This window comes from Plecotus auritus (genome assembly GCF_963455305.1).
Source record: "Plecotus auritus genome assembly, chromosome: 11".
NCBI lineage: Eukaryota > Metazoa > Chordata > Mammalia > Chiroptera > Vespertilionidae > Plecotus > Plecotus auritus.
Genome location: NC_137777.1, coordinates 26126509 through 26144003, shown reverse-complemented (window position 1 = coordinate 26144003; position 17495 = coordinate 26126509). Strand labels below are relative to the sequence as shown.

The following is a 17495-nucleotide window of genomic DNA, read 5'->3' as shown; positions in this document are numbered from 1 at the left end:
GGGAGAGGGGCTGCAGGAGGTTGGCTGGCCAGCCACGCCCCCTGTTGGGGTAAGGGGTGTGATCAGGGGTGGGGCAGCTGGGGGGAGGGGCTGCAAAAGGTTGACCACCCAGCCCCGCCTGCTATTGGGCTGGGGGGGTGCAATCAGGGGCGGGCCGGTTGGGGGAAGGGGCTGCGGGCCTATTGTGGTGTGGCTGGCTGATTGGGGGCGTGGCTGGCGGCGGGGGGGAGAAGGGAGGGGATATTTGGCTGGCCCTGTTCTTGATCGGGGTGCGAGAGTCTGATCAAGGACAGGCCAGCCAACCTTGCAGCCCCACTCCCTGATTGGGCTGGTTCACTGGCCACAATGGGCGTCATAGCGACCAGTTGTTACGGTCATTATGGCCGTTACAGTAGCTGGCTTTTTATATAGAGAGAGATTTTTCAGAATCACAGACCTGGGTGGCACTATAGAAACCATCCATAGAAAATAGTGAATTAGATTTTGTCCATAAGATTCTCGGTGTGCCCATTAACCCCACCTTCTGGCTATTTTGTTTCCTTTTTGAAGAGGTAGACCATTTTTCTTCTGAATGTATATGTTGTGATCCCCAAAGACTTGCCATTGATTCCACATAGTTGCCTCTTCATCAATCGAGGAAAAATCTGCAGTGTGATGACTGAGGGTGTAGGGGGCAAGCGCACAGGGTGGTACTGTGGGCCTTTAGCAATAGTCATTCTCTGATTTTCTTTCTCTCAGCTCTCACAATAGACCTATGCTTATTTCAAGGCAAGCACAGAGAGGAGAGAATTTGAGGATTTGATGAAGACCACAGTAACAGCAGAAGCACGCTGACCTTCCAGGGAAAGAAAGAAGCTGAAAGGAAGCCATGCTGGGCTACCTAGCGTCCAGGGTGTCTACACACTCAGGCATGCACACCCTGAGGCTCCTTATTTTGCAGTCTGTGGAAGCTCTCACTCCCCCTCCCCCTCTCACCCTCATCCTTTAGGCCAATGATTGGGAGGAAGCCTTAGCTGGACGTGGAACCTGGCCCAGCACCAGGGGTGCAGCAAGGGAGCTCATGCTGCAGATTAAAACTGGAACTCTAAATACATATTTCACAGAAACGTTATTGTAACCTGCATTAAACGTCTTGGAGTTTCTCTCTAACCACAGTTACAGCATCCAGGTCTTCAGCTGAGTTGGCAGTAACATGGGCTCCTGTGGGCCAGCCTCAGAACCCATCATCCAGCAAACAGCACTGTTTCTATGGAAACCTGCAATCTGTGACCCAAATACCCAGGTTAAAATGTTGCTGTTCCATTTCACTCAATGTGTGGGTCAGTTGGGGATTGCCAATATTAGATAAAAATTGGGCTTCTGGCCCAGCCAGCATGGCTCAGTGGTTGAGCATTGACCTATGAACCAGGAGGTCATGGTTCGATTCTTGGTCAGGTTGCAGGCTTGATCGATCCCCAGTGTGGGGCATGCAGGAGGTGGCCGATTGGTGATTCTCTCTCATCTTTGATGTTTCTATCTATCTCTCCCTCTCTCTTCCTCTCTGAAATTAATAAAAATATGGGGTTTTTTTAATGTGGCTTTTTTTTTTTTAAATGTGTGGATTTTTTTTCATCCAGATTATCCATTCCTGTCACCAGAATCATGGGGGATCCTGTATTCTGAAGAGTCTGTGTTTAGATGGAAACTTCTGGTATGAAGAATTAGCCAAGGCTAAGATGGAAATCCTTCTCCAACCCTTGATTATGTGCTTCTCCTTGTATTTCCTGAATCCCTGCAGGGCGAGCTTTGCTGAGACTTACTGACAAAAAGCTTGAGCGAATGGGGATTGCCCAGGAAAACCTCCGGCAGCACATCTTGCAACAGGTGCTCCAGCTGAAGGTGCGGGAAGAAGTCAGAAACCTACAGTTACTCACACAAGGTACCCCACTCTTCCTAGTGGGTGGATGGAAGGGGAGACAGGAGGGATACAGAAGAGCCACGGAGGAACTGTCATTGTTTTTGTTTCTGTTTTGTTTCTGTAGCATTTTCTTTATTTAAAAAAGTATATAGATTTAAAGGCCACTTCCCACCTCAAACTTGTCTTTTTCATAGTTCACTAGGAGGGAAGAATGCACAAGTAAGTAATGGATGGGTGAACAGTATTGCCTTAGTTAATTTCAAGGTCATCGCATACAACTATGTAGGTTGTGCATCGCACCACCCTAGAGAGTACCCATCACAGAGATCAGGGTACGGTTGCACCCCCTGGAGTTGTACCGTGTACACAGTCCACACAACTTACAGGGCAGCCCAGACTATCGTAGTCTGAGAGAACCTTGGAATTTGAATGATTTCATAGTTCGTATGACCAGTGATGTAAGTGGAATTTTTGTTGTGTTTTGTTTTACTTTGCCTTTCACTGACTAATGGGAGAAAAACATTTTACAGGTATGTGTCTATATGTATACACACACACACACACACACACACACACACTTTAGTGTTTGTGAGAACCCTATTTAGAATCTTGAAAATAGAACCATTTAAAAAAATAGGATATAAGGAATTTAAAACTGGAATTAAATTAAAAGTGTTAAGACCATATATTTCTAAACAAGATCCATTAATAACTTCAATATGTTGAGAGCACTTAAGAGTTCTATAACTGGAAGTGACAGCATAAAGCTGGAATGTGAAGAAAACCTTAAGTGACACTGTATGGAACTTATATGTCTAGATAAGAGTTGGTTGCTATCTACCTCCATTGGCTATAACCCTTTATTTCATTTTAATGCCCATTGTATATTGTTTTAAATGAAAGGATAATAAGGTATGCATTTTTGAGAGTCTTGGGTATTTTTCAATCTTTAGAATATTGTAATTGCATGCATACTGATATTGGAGAAATCTGGGTCAGCCAAGTTTCATGTTATTGCACTTAGATTAGCCCAGTGATATAGACCATTTGCCTAGAGGAACTAATGTGCTGCCTGAAAGATGACTGCCCAGAAGGATAAAGATAGACTTTGAGTGGTATGAAAATAGTATTGTTTATTTGTTATGCATTATTTGTACTTGTCTCCAGAGACTTTCGCTGGTAAATGTATAGGTGTGGATACATTGAGTGATTTAAATTTAAATTTGAATTTGACACATTGATATACATTTAAGTTTCTCCTAAAAAGTAAATAGAGATTCATCACAAGAAAGTCCAATGCAGTGCTATCTATGAAACTGAAAAATTATAAACCACCTAGAGGTCCAGTAATATGGAAAGGATCAAATAATTCTGTTTAAATTCATAAGATCCAGTATAATGGATCATTCACATTATATCTTCAAAGAATATATAACATGAGAGTGTATTCAAAGAAGTAATAGGAAGTGGGGGGATTAAAATCTTCTTTAAATAAGAGCCCAATTTTATTAATTATATTGTTATATGTACATAGAAAAAGGAATGCAAATGAACATGCCAATATTTTGATAATGGTTCTCTCTGGGTGGTGAGATTGTGGGTAATTTTAATTTTTTCTTTATATTTTTCTATATTTTTCAAATTTTCTAGTATAAATCCATATTACACTTATAATCAGAAAAAAACACATGCATTTTTTTAAGCTTTAATCGCATGCGTCGTTCTGCCAGGTTCTATTTGGTGTCTGAGGTTTCCTCTGCTCTTTTATTTTCCTCCTGTGATGATATGTAAGAAATGAGACCTAAATTTATTGCGTGTGCCTTGGACTTGTTTTTTTTTATCTCTGCTACTGTCAGCCTGCAGTGTGTTTGCTTTGCAAAATCATTTTCTACAGCTTTCATCGCCCTAGATGCATAATATATAAGATTTTTTCCTGAGATAGTACTCAAGTCTATTAAGCTAAATATATGTTTGTGTTCTGGGAAGGTAATGCTAAGTTCAGCCTTTTCAATTCAGTTGTTGTCATTTTCTTTCACTTTCAAAAGCTGTGCATTTTGAATCCTTGCCTTCTATTCCCCTTAGAAGAGGTCACATTCTCCAGCTCTTGGATATTTTGTCTGCACTCATAATACTGTTTTTATTGCTTGTCCTTTACATGTTAATGTTCAAACTCATTTTATGTTAGGCAGCCTTTAGAAAATCCATAGCCTTATTGAAAAGATGTTTTTTTTAAAAAAACATAAAACAAAAAATTTATTTTGTTTTATTTTGTTTTGTTGACTGATAATGGAAGTTCTAAAGACAGCTGGGGTTCCTTAAGATATTTTGGGTCTAGTTTGCTATAGAAGTATGGAAACTGGACTCTTGGTGGTGAACACAATATAGAATATACAGATATTTGATTATAATGTTGTATACCTGAAACATATATAATGTTACAAATCAATGTTACCTCATTTTAAGAAAAAGAAAAAAATTACCCATTAAAAGTCACTCTCCATGTCCTCCCAACACCCCGCCCCCCAACCTCCAAACCTTGACTACCTCTAATCTACTTTCTGTCTATTTGCCTATTCTGTACATTTTTTAATGGAATTATTCAATATGTGGGCATTGGTGATTGGCTACTTTCACTTAGGATAATGTTTTTCAAGTTCACCCATGTTGTAAGCAAGTGCCAATATTTTATCTCTTTTTATTCCCAAATAATGTTCCATTGCAAGAACGTAACATTTATCCATACATTAATTGATGGACATTTGTTTTGCTTCTAAATCTTGGCTATTATCAAAAATTCTATTTTCAACATTTGTGCTCAAGTTTTGTGTGGACCTGTTTTCATTTCTCTTGGGTATATTCCTAGGAGTAGAATTGTTGAGTCATATGATAACTCCATATGTAACCATTTAAGGAGCTGCCAGACTGTTTTCCAAAGCAGCTGTATCATTTTACGTTTTCATAAGCAATGTATGAGGGTTCCAATTTCTCTACATCCTTGCCAACATTTGTTATTGTCTTTTTTATTATAACCATTCTGATGTGTGTGAAGTGGTATCTCATTGTGGTTTTGATTTGCATTTCCCTGATGGCTAAATGATGTTGAGCACATTTTCATGTGCTCGTTGACCATTTGTATATGTTCTTTGGAAAAACATCTATTCAGATTCTTTGCTTATTTTTAAATTGGATTATTTGCTTTTCTCCAAGTTTTATTTTTGACCCACCATGTTTCACCATGCTTAATTACCCACTTTATTTACAAGATCTGGAGCTAAATAGTTGGCTGCCATTTCCAAAGAGGAATCCCATCCTCAAAGGGAGAAGGAAGTCTGGCCACCACTGGAGGCATTCAAAAGAACCTGCCACAAATTTGGAGATCAACTCCATAATGAAATGAATGAATAGACTCTAAATATTTTCTCTCAAGGAAACATCATTATTTTGAATGTAGAAATTAAACACACACACACACACACACACACACACACACACACATCAAATTAATTGTATCCATTTATAATCAGACCTCCAAATTAGATGCACTCATCTGAAAGCTCATTTTACCATGTTTCTAGAGGAAATGAAATAATAGATAATTAAGCCTACTTTTCCAACTTTTGATTGCTGTTTTAAAACTTGCCTCAAGCTTTTAATTCTATACCAGTCATTTTCATCCAGTTGGCCAGGAGCCCCAGGACAGTAATAGGACCAAGATGGCCAGAAATGGACTGGTCCCAGCCAATGGGAGTTACCTGAGTTCAAGGAAGATGAAGGCTGTGTCCTCCTTTTACCTGCTCTGCTCCTCCTGGATGCTGACCAAAAGACAAGAACTATAAGGCATTTTAACCATGTGTATGGTGGATGCATGGTGAATATATCTGTTTACAGGCACTATTAATGCATCCTGACTAAAATTCCTGAACCAGCTCATCATCTAAAGTCAGAGCTGCCTTTCCGCTGAAATTCTGGCCTCTGATTTCCCTGCCTTTATTCACTGTGGCCCTGTAACTACCTGACATTTGCAAGCAACGTAAACAATGTTTGGCCCTACTGTAATGTTATCTTTGAAGCAGTTCCTCCTTCTGGGCAGCCCTTTGGTCTTCTGTGTCCCATCAGTGGCGCCGTGGGGATGTCGATCTGGTGGGCTTGTTTGTAGGAAAGTTCACCCTGTTAGGGCACCTTCAATTTTCTCTTGGGAAATGCAGCACAGAGCTGGAAACATCATTATTATCTTTTCCTTTGGCTTGATTCATGAGAGACCGAGGAAAAGGTGCCTTATGTAACACAGAGCAGTGGTGCAGACTATTTTGGGATCCTTCAAATTAATCCATAACCAACCATATGATGGGCATCATTAGTGTTTTATTAATGGACAATATCTCTAAGAAGAAAACACCCCAGGGATACTGAAAGTTTTTCTCATATAGCAAATGAGTGTTAGATGCTTATGATAGACAAAGCATTGCACTAATTGTCACAGCTACTCCTGACATTGGCCCTACCATACTCAGTAGTGGTGTTGGCCCCAATTTACACACGGAGAAACTGAGGTCGGAGAATTTAAGTAATAAATCTAAAGTCAGACAACTAGTAAAAAGCATGGTGCAGGTCTGTCTGACTCCACATCAAATCTTTATCCATTAGACTTCACCACCTCTGATCTGTCAAGTGGGAAGAATAATTCCTATTTCATGGTGATGCTAAGCTGATTAAGTGAGATGGTATGCAGAAGGCATATAGCATAGTTTAGGGCATGTTCTATGAAAGTGTGTTGGCACCTTTTCTGTGTAAAAGGCCAGTAAGTACTTTAGTTTTTGAGGGTCACACTGTGAGAAAATAACCACAGGCAATCCTAAATGAATTGTTCATAACAGTGTCCCAATAAAACATTATTTACAAGCATAATTGCTAGTCATGGTTTGTGGGCCTCCACTTTACAAGGTTTGATCTTATTTTCATCAAGATTATTATTTTTTTTATACTTAGTATCTTCCCTTTTAAGCTATAAATGCTTTCTTCAACCCCGGATAGAGCCACTCCTGGCTCCTTTTCAATGTCTGCCTTGTCTATAAATTCATGGATAGTGTAAAAATGTAACAGCAATTATGAGCCTTCAGTAAATTCATGCAGTAGAAAGCAGTGTTCCCACTGGAGGATAAAGCAGATGAAGGTAGTAAAAACATCCATCTTCAAATGCCTTTTTAATTAGTGCCTACAAAATGAAAAAATAGAAGAGCATGATTGTTTACTGAGGCCAGTTATAACTCATTAAACATTAGTGTTTCCCAAAAGACGTTTTCCACATTGTCCAAATATATGTGTCAAATTTTAATTGCGAATTGCATGACCAGATGGACTTTCCCAAAGCTCTATCTTTTAAAGCAACACAAATTAGAAATACCACTTTCCAATCCAAGAAGACTTCCAGAACCATGTGCACAGATTGGGTATTTTAGTCCAGTCACCCCCGCAATGATAACTCAGCAACTGAGGTAGTTGGTTTGAATTGAAATAGGCCATCTGGTCTACCACCTAGCTTAAAGAAGAAAGTCTTTATAAAACATGGCAATCCAGGGGTGGGCAAACTTTTTGACTCGAGGGCCACAATGGGTTCTTAAACTGGACCGGAGGGCCGGAACAAAAGCATGAATGGAGTGTTTGTGTGAACTAATATAAATTCAAAGTAAAGTTGCCCTAACCGGTTTGGCTCAGTGGATAGAGCGTCGGCCTGCAGACTGAAGGGTCCCAGGTTCGATTCCAGTCAAGGGCATGTACCTGGGTTGTGGGCACATCCCCAGTAGGGGGCGTGCAGGAGGCAGCTGATCGATGACTCTCTCTCATCGATGTTTCTAACTCTCTATCCCTCTCTCTTCCTCTCTGTAAAAAATCAATAAAATATATTTTTTAAAAAAAATTCAAAGTAAAGGAGCGGAGGGGAGAGCAAGAGAACCCTCCAGTCTTTCTGCTCCGCGGGCCGGATAGAACAGCCGAACAGGCCGGATCCGGCCCGTGGGCCGTAGTTTGCCCACGGCTGCAATAGACTCTTTGAGAAATTTTCCAATCTTGTTTTGCAGCTTTGGTCACCAAGACCCAAAGAGGACTAGAGGATAATCCATGGTTACACAGCTAGTTAGTGGCATAACTGAGACTAGATCCAAGGTCTCCTAATTCCCAGACGAGTATTCTTCTCCTCACTGTTTTTGTTTGTTTGTTTTTAAATACATTTTTTAGAGATAGAGAGGAAGGGAGAGGGATAGAGAGATAGAAATGTCAATGAGAGAGGAGCATCATCGATCAGTGGCCTCCTGCAAGGCCCCTCCTGGGGATTAATCCCACCACCCAGGCATGTGCACTGACTGGCAATCGAACCAGCAATCTCTTGGTTCCTGGGTCGGCACTTAACCACTAAGCACACTGTCCTGGCTCTATTTTCAAGTATAATTTACATATAGTAAAATTTTCATTTTTAGTACCCACTTCCGCAAGTTTTGACAAATGCATATAGTTGCAGAACCACTATCACAGTCAAGATATAAAAGTTCCATACTTCAAAAAATACTTTCCTTGGTACCCCTTTGTTGTCAACCCCTCTCCTTACTCCCAGCCTCTGGCAACCACTGGTATGTTTTTCTGGCCCTTTAGCTTTTCCCTTTTTAGAATGTTACGTGAGTAGAATCATAGAGTCTGGCTTCTTTCACTTAGGACAGTGCATTGAGATGTATCAATATTGTGGTGTATACCACTGGTTCATTTGTTTTCCTTGCTTAGTATCCTATTGGATGGATATACCACAACTTGTGTATCCATTTCCTTGTTGAGAGACATGCGGGTTGGATCCAGTTTGGGCAAGTACTAATAAAGCTGCTATAAGTATTCACGTACAGGTTTTATATAAAATCAGTTTTTACTTCATTGGGTAAATACGTAGAGGTGAGATTGCTAGGTTGTATCATACATATATGTTTAGCTTAAAAACACACACACACACACACACACAAAACAAAAAAAACAAAAAAAAATACCCTGCCAGGCCAGTATTCTTAGAATGAGAAAAGTAGATTAACAGTATTAGAGAGTGGCTTTAATACATATGTATTAAAGTTTGTATTGGAAGTTTTCGGAAAATTACTGTACCTTTATAGAAGGCCCACCTCCCACTTCTTGGAGGCATCACTACAAACTTTAATACATGTGTATTAAAGCCCCTGTATTCCTGAGAGTTTCTAGTCCATTGTCTCAAAATAAGTTCAGGTCAGACATGTGTAGTTTATTTATTAATTTGATTAAAGTTTTCTTAGCATGTTTGTACAGGTAATAGGATATGGCTTTCCTCAAATGCCATTGAGAAATACTGCTGTTGTCTCTCTTCTGAGGAAGAAAATCTCATAATAGTTCCAGCTCCTAGGGAAGAAAGCATGAGCCAATCGGATTCCCTTCTATGCATATGGAAGTATGCCTGATGGCCTTTTCTAGTGTCTCTCAAATTATACCACTTGCATTTCCCAGTTTCTTCTTGTATTTTACTTAGTTGTGCTACTGGTGTGACAAATCTGGTGTTCACATCTCAGTTCTTGTCATGTTCAGCTCTTCTGTCTTATCGTTGGGTTATGTTGAACTGTTCCTCCTTGGTAATCATCTGTTTTCATGGGTATGGTAATGACCCTCTTGGTTCCCCTCTTCTCTTTCTAATGTCTCCTTCTGAAGTTGGTGGCAGTCTGCCTTTCCCTGCCACTCCCCAAACCTCAATGTTCCCTGTCAATGGGTCCTCTTAACTCTTCTCATTTTTTCATGTTCTCTGGGGAATCCCATCTACTCCCATTGTTTTAATCATCCCCTACTTCATAGTGACTCTTAAATACATCTTAGACTTCTCTGAAACTTCAATGCCTCATTTAAATCTCCCCTAAATATTTTACTGCCATCTTAAAAATACCCAACATTAACCCCATTGTTTTTCTATCTCCCTGGCCTTTCTTCCCCTATATTTCTTCTCGAGGTTAATAATGGGGGGCGTGCAGGAGGCACATTACCTAATATAGAAGCTCAGAGTCACTGGTGATTACTCATTTCCCTTCACCAGCTAGAGTAAGCAGTGACTAAATCCTCTGAATTCTTCTTGTAAAATGGGTTTCCAATCTTTTCTTGATTCATCATCACCCTTGCCACTGTATTAATTCATTCCTCATTAGCTCCTTCATAATCCATAGAATAACCTACTAATTATTATTTGACCTCTAGTCTCTGCCCTGACCCATTCATTCTCCTTTAATTAACTTTCTACTTATATTGCCAGAGTTAATTTAAATATATTTCTGATCGCATTATTTTCCTCCTTAAACCATTTGATATCTCCCAATTGCCTACAGAATAAAATCCAAACTCGTTAGCATTCCATAGAAAGCCATTCTGGACATTTTATAGATGTATTAACTTTGGCCAAGTCACTTATCAGCGATTAAGATTCCTCGATTGTAAAATGGGGAGAGGCTCTATTTCACATAGTTGTTATGAGTATGATAGAATACAGCTCACAAAAGGACCTGGCCTTGATGAGACAGCACCTCTTTTGAGAAACCTTACACCTTCTCTCAGGCCAAACCAGTCATTCCCTGTTCTGCGTTACTAAGCACGTTGTTCATGCTAATAATGTGGCCATTACACAGTGTCCTTTTGTTTTTCCATCCACTGAGTGCAGGCTCTGTAGTGGATACTAGGGATAAAAAGGAGTACCCAGTCTAGCACTGAGGATAGGATGTGTATGCCATTGCAAAGATGCAGAGATGTACAGAGATGGAGCATAGCCTCGCCTGGGAATCTATATATATATAAAAGGATAATATGCTAAGTGTCCATCCGGGTAATGATGGCATGTAGCAACTCCCAGCTTCCTCTCCTTAATGACTAGTCTCCTTGCAGTTTCTTCAGCCTAGGAACACAACTTGCTTTATAGCCAGGTGGAAACATTTCACACTTTAACCAAATGTCTGTGAAGCGTTTTCCCATGCCTCATCTCATTTGATCCTCACAGAAGTCCTGGAGTAGGTAGATAGGGGACTTGGTGGAATCTTAGTTTCTTTTCATTAGCCAGAAATGAAGATTTAGAAAGCTTAGAAACTTGACCTGACTGAAAAGAAGTAAGAAATGGTGGACCTTGAAAATGACTTCAGGTTTTCTCATTGCGTAGAATATAGTCAAACACTGCTATAGTTAAATATTTTACCCTTTGTTCTCCCTGCGTGATCTACAATAATAATCTGCTTCAGCCCTAGCTGGTTTGGCTCAGTGGATAGAGTGTTGGCCTGCGGACTAAAGCGTCCCAGGTTCGATTCCAGTCAAGGGCACATGCCCGGATTGTGGGCTCAATCCCCAGTGGGGAGCATGCAGGAGGCAGCCAATCAATGATTCTCTCTCATCATTAATGTTTCTATCTCTCTCTCCCTCCCCCTTCCTCTCTGAAATCAATAAAAATATATTAAAATAATAATAATAATCTGCTTTGTGTTGATATTTACTGCTGTGTTGCTGACAATTACCTTAAAGAGAAGTTGGGGTGCTTCACTTGGCTGGAAAAATTTTAGCTAAATCAGAAAACAGGTCTAATTAAGCAAGTTTATTCTATATCTATAAAAAGCTAAGTTGACTCGTGCATGCACAATACATATAAAGCTCTCATGGCGCCAATCGCATGTGTGTATTTCAATCTGTCAGTGTCAATCGTGAATTTGGTTGACACTTCTATTATAGAGAAAGGGCGAATAGCGATGTTAAAATATTTCTTCTAATTAATTTTCTTTCAATGTGCATGAATTCATGCACTGGGCCACTAGTTGGGGGGATAAAGGAAGACTTGCCAAAGGTATAACATATGAGCTAGATCTTGAAGGATAAAAGTTTGAACAGATGGGCAAGGGCTGGCATGTGGCAGAAGGAGGAGCCTCTGCAAAGGCACAGAGACACAATGTCTCTCCATCTTCCCTGCAGGTCATCTACAACCTTAGTTGTCTCCTGATTTTTCTTTGTGCTCCTACATCCTAGCACAGTACCTAGCTGAGATGGTTCCTCTTTTTTTTCCTGATTTTAATTTAATGTTGCCCTTTTTGTCCTGTTTACTGACTTTATTTCATTTTCAACTTAATCTTTTCAAAGCAGTGGATGCACTATCAATTTTTATGAATTCGTAATTAAAAAATGAGAGTAGCTACAAAATCATTTTGAATACTCTTTCTCCATAAGCAACATGACCCAGAACCTCTTTTATTCCCTATGATCTTTTTGTGTTGTGTCACCATCATTAAAGATGATGGTGAGGACTCTTAAATATAACACACACCTTTGGCAAGAGCCCTTAAAAATATAAGCTACCCACTTGCCTGGACTTGCTTTGCCTAATATTTTCAGTTCTTAAGTGTTCTTGTGAGAGACATTTGCAGGTGACATAAAGTGAATCTTTTCTCCAAAACCCATTTAATTGTGCAGGAGCTCATGGTAGATGAGGACGTTAGATCAATAATTTTATAGGATTTAGTTTATATTATTCTTCTGCAGTTGAAGCTTTCATTACCATTTCTTCATTCAGTGTTATTTGATTATGATCTGCCAACCAAATGTTTCTTCCCTGTTGCATCCAAGATAGCATTTCCTCAGACTGCTACCTTTGAGCTTTCTCTCAACACATTTCAAAAATCTTCACACTCTGTCGTGCAAGTTCTGTGACCAGGGATATTTCTAACTTTCTAAATTTCTGTAGTCTGTGCTTTATATTTAGAAGCCTACATACAGACGTCTTTGTGGGTATTATTAAGCTCACATGTCAGTTTATCAGCAGCAGTTAGCACTGTGCCACGTGCACCCTCGCTAGTATCCACTCCTATTTCATTTTCATTCTGAGAGTTCATTATGGCCAGTTCATTCAGGTGTTTTGTTTAATTGGGTTTTTTAAGTATTTATCTATTAAGTTGATTGGGGTGACGTTGGTCAACATGAACATTTAGGTTTCGGGGTTGGGTTTCTATGTTACAAGATCTGTATATTGCATCATGTGCCCACCACCCAAAGTCAAATCTTCTCCTGTCACCTCATATTAGGACCCCTTTCTCCCCCTACCCGCTTCTCTCTGGCAATCACCACACTGCTGTTTGTGTTCACGAGTTTGTTTTATATCCCACATATGAGTGAAATCATATAGTTCTTATGTAGCTTTTTCTGACTGACTTATTTCACTTAGCACAATGTTCTCAAGGTCTATCCATCAGGTGTTTTGTTTGAAGTGGGGCTTGAGGTGGACCCTTGCTTCTTGACTGTTATATTCTTCATGGTAGAGAAACACCTGCCTGTTCTGAGTGCCACTGATGGCCCCTCCAACCAGCATGTGGAAGAAGTTTGGCACATTTGCCTAATTTGGACATGTTCTATCAGTAATAACAATGATCCTTAACATTACTTCTGTACAACTCAGTGTTTAATGGGATTTTTTACATAGTGGAGGGTAACCTTAGGGAATCCCAAAGATTCCAAACACTTCATGTCTGCCTCTGCAGAAATCACCAACCTCAGCCTTCTTTACCTTTGATCCCTTTGCATTTAAGTGTTATAGATGAAATAAGCTATATATGTGATGCCTCTTGTTTAGACTGTTCAAGATGGCCAGGGGATAGGGGAGGCCAGGGGGAGGTCAATGGGGAAAAAAAAAAAAAGGAAACATATGTACTACTATTTGTAATACTTCAAACAATTAAAAAAATAAATAAATAAATAAAGAGTATATGAAACAAAGAGAAAAGAAAAAAAAAAAAGATGGCCAGGGGATTGCATTGTTATTTCACATTGACCTTGTGGTTTGACTGTGCATTTGAAGGATCTTGAATGACTGATACTTACATGGGTTTTCCACAAATGATATTGGTTGATTTCTTCAGAGTATGTCTAACCCCTGGTATTCTGGTCTGGGCTCTATGGTATTCAAATTTTCTTCGGGCTTTTTGGAAAGGCAACTGTAGTAGGACAGTGGCATGTGCACTGGAGGAGAGAAAATCACAGCCATTTTCAGGGAGACACTGAACTGGTTTGGCATTTCTGAGAAGAAATAGAGAAATATGTCATGTGCCTTAGAATGTCTGTCCCTAGTATTGTTTATTATCTGCTTTATCTGTGGCCTTTTTTTTGGGGGGGGGGGAACCAATTCCCAGTGCCTGGAGTAAAGCTCTACACAGTGTAGATATTCAAGGCTCTCCTTGCATCTAGGTTTCTACATGACCATTCCAGAAGGCACCACAGGCATGGACTGCACTGTGAATGGTCCAGTCTTGTGCCCAGCCACGAATGAAAATCTGTTCTTCTCGGAAATAACCCCTCCATTCTTAGGAGCCCACTTTTTGTTTATCCCTTTATAAGAGTAATTAGTCATTCATTCAGTAATTCATCCAGAAAACATTTATTGAGGCCCTCCCATCTACACAGCACTGTACTAGTATGTTATGTGTTAGGGGTACAGGGATGAACAAGACAGTCCTTGCTCTTGAAGTCAAGTGAAAGAGATGCAAGGAAAGACAAAGGTAAACATAGAATTCTAGGATTATGTAGGAATGGCATCCAATCCACAAGGAATATATTAGGAATATTTTCAAGAGTAAATGAGTCTGAATTGAGCCAGATGCTATAGTTAGCAGGGAGTGTTTATTTTTTCTTTAGTTACCAAATATAAAATTGCCAAGACAATAGGAACCATAGAGAGGTCTACCATGACATAAAAGTACATTTACTAAAAAATGGTATATTTACTGTGTTTCTACTGTCTGTCAGGCCCGTACTGGTTTTGCTGAAATTCAGTAAGCAAAAGAGACATGATTCTTAAGTACATGGATTTTGCATTTTAATGGGGAAGATGCTCATCAAACCAGGAAGCATAGTAACGTAGTGAATGATGGGAAAGGGAATGTTAATGATACTTTGGAAATTGCGTAAGCAGAGAGACGTCCATGACTCAGGGCATAGGGAAAATCTCCCTCAGGAAACTAAGATCTTAAAGAGGCAATGTGTGCATGAGGCATTAACTGGGGCCAGTAGGGAGAATGTCCCAGTTGGAGGGAACAGTCTGGTATGAGGCCAAGGTTGAAGAGGGGGCTTGGTGCATTCCAGAAATATGAGGAAGGTTAGCTAGTATGGTTAGAGGGTCAAGGGTGAGTGAGAAGGAAGGGGAGAAGGCAGAAAGTGAGGCGAGAAGGGTAAGGGAGGTACCCAGTGGTGAAGTGAATGCCTGTTTGTCTACTCTCCTTAAGGAATTTAAAGTCCCTTAAGACACCGAAAGGCTGTGAACCAGAAACTATCCTGATTAGATTTGTATAACAGAAGATAAGGGGATGCACTGGAACAGGACGACACAGGCCAGATATCTGGTTAGAAATCTGTCACATTAATCTGTGTGGGAGATGCTGACAGCCTGAATGAGGGTGGTTGCAAGTGAGGATGGAGAGAAGTCAACTCAAGATTGGGCAAACCTGTGGTGATAGATTAAAGCACAGTAAATATTAAGATGTCTCTTAATAGCTTCCTTATCACACAGTTATCACTCTCCATTCTCCATTGTCCATTATTTTGGCTGCTGGGAATGGGAGGTGTGCAGTTTTGCTGAGCTACCTCCTGCATACCTGATATATTGGGGCACTGAGAAATCAAATTTGTTTATCTCCCAACTTGACATCATAATGAGGCAGAGATGCCAGTCTAGATTTTCCAATGCCCTCGAATATCCTGAGTAATCTTAATCTTGTTAGATCAATGACTTGACATTTTGCTAGTTGCCATTTTAATTGATTTAATTGAAATTGATTTGGCATAAATGAGTACACGAAAAATTATTAAAAGTGACCTCGAAGGTTTCAAATGCCTGCTATGTTAGAGCTGATGTGGCTTTGATTTATACATCTGAAGGCTCACTTTTTTCCAAGTTGTATCAGAGAAATGAAATTATTCATGTTTACAGTAAGCTGTATATGTCGGTACTTATCCTTACTTCTGAGTATCAGGACATTTGCTATTTCTTTTGTCATTTGTGTCCCTAAAATTCAGACCCTACTGTGGAAAAGAGGGGAAAATGAAATGATAGCAGAGCAAATTTCATTGACCTAAATTCGTTGTTGTTTTTACATGGATCCTCTCCTGAGACTTGGCTATTTGTTTTGTTACACAAAGAGTTTTACTATAACAATTTTGGTCTGGCAGAATTTAACATGTACTAAGGCATAAATAAATGGTCTCTAATTTTCTTTCTGTTTCTAAAAGTTTAAATATGCATTATCTTTCGTGCTTCCTCGCTCCCTTTCTTTTCTCCTTGTCTCCTCCATGTCTCCTCCCCTCCCCAATGTGCTGCTTCACTAATGACTCTTCCCAGTCCACAGAACAACTATTAGAAATTTATTAATTAAGGGCCTATTTCTGCTTCTTTGTCAGTGATAATCATTTATTTTAGAGCTGATTTTCTACTTTAATTAAATGAAAATGTCACTCAGTCAAATGAATTCATTTATACTTATTTATCCAGTTCTCCAGGCTTGAGTTTCTTAGAGACTTGAGCTCATCATATTTGCTCACAGAATGAACTGAAAAAATGTCTCTGTAAAAGGCTCACAAATGATTGCTCCTCCCCCATAGAAGTACTGTATAAACAAAGCCAGGATTAACAAATATGCCAATGGTTATTTTCTTGTGTTCTGTTATCTAAGCACATAGAGGAATATGTATTTAAGGATGTTAGTGTACCTTTGTGTGTGCTAGAGCAGGAAAGTGAGCAACACCCATCACCACAATCCTATAGGACTTGAAGAAAGTCTCCAAGGTAATTTTAACCATCTGTGTGTCTTTATTTGTCTTTCAAAATGTTAATTCTTGGTGCAGTTTTAAAGTCTACCCAATCTTTCCTTTCAGAATTTTGGGAGGGTTATTTATTGAATATGGTCTGTTTCTAACGTTATCATATACTCGAGGCCCGGTGCACGAATTCGTACACAGGTGGGGTCCCTCGGGGTGGCCTGTGGGGATCAGGCCAAAACCAGCAGTCCAATACCACCTGCTGCTCCTGCCTGCTACTCCCACTCATCCCAGCCCGCTGCACCTGCCATGGGCTCGTGCCCAGTCAGTCCTGATTGGGAGAGGCTCCCGCCGCTGCAGTGGTGCTCACCAGCCGTGAGCCGTGCATCTGGCGCCTATGCCGAGGGGGATAGGGAAGGGGCTTGGGTGTGATTGGCCCTCTGGAGGGATAGTGGGACACCCTTGCCAGCCCGGGATCCAGATCTGTCCTGCTGACATTCACTCCGGTTGTTGGGAGGCACCTGGCAGCCACTTTTATATTATTTCTTCCTTGCAGAGAGTCTAGGGAGGGGAAGCGGCTGCCATGCCCAGGGCTGACTTCCAGGAGGCCAGAGGTGCAGTTGGGATCGTGCTGGCAGCACTGGTCTGTCAGTGCCTGACCCATTCTCCAGATATTGGACCTGCAGGACTACTGAGGGAGTGAGAGGCTGCCACCAGGCTGGTGGGTCACCAGGACGGGTCAGTCAGCTGAGAGGCGCTCCCTCTGTGGGAGCGCACTGACCACCAGGGGGCAGCT

The 17495-nt window shown here is 40.5% G+C and overlaps 1 protein-coding gene across 1 annotated transcript in view; it reads left to right on the top strand.

The window, feature by feature from the left end:
• The window catches only part of SAMD12 (sterile alpha motif domain containing 12), a 350465-nt gene that overhangs the window by 198048 nt on the left and 134922 nt on the right, over positions 1 to 17495 (top strand). The window contains exon 4 of the mRNA XM_080646980.1: positions 1778 to 1918. Coding sequence (XP_080503106.1) covers positions 1778 to 1918 — 141 coding nt within the window. The remainder of the gene's footprint in view (positions 1 to 1777; positions 1919 to 17495) is intronic.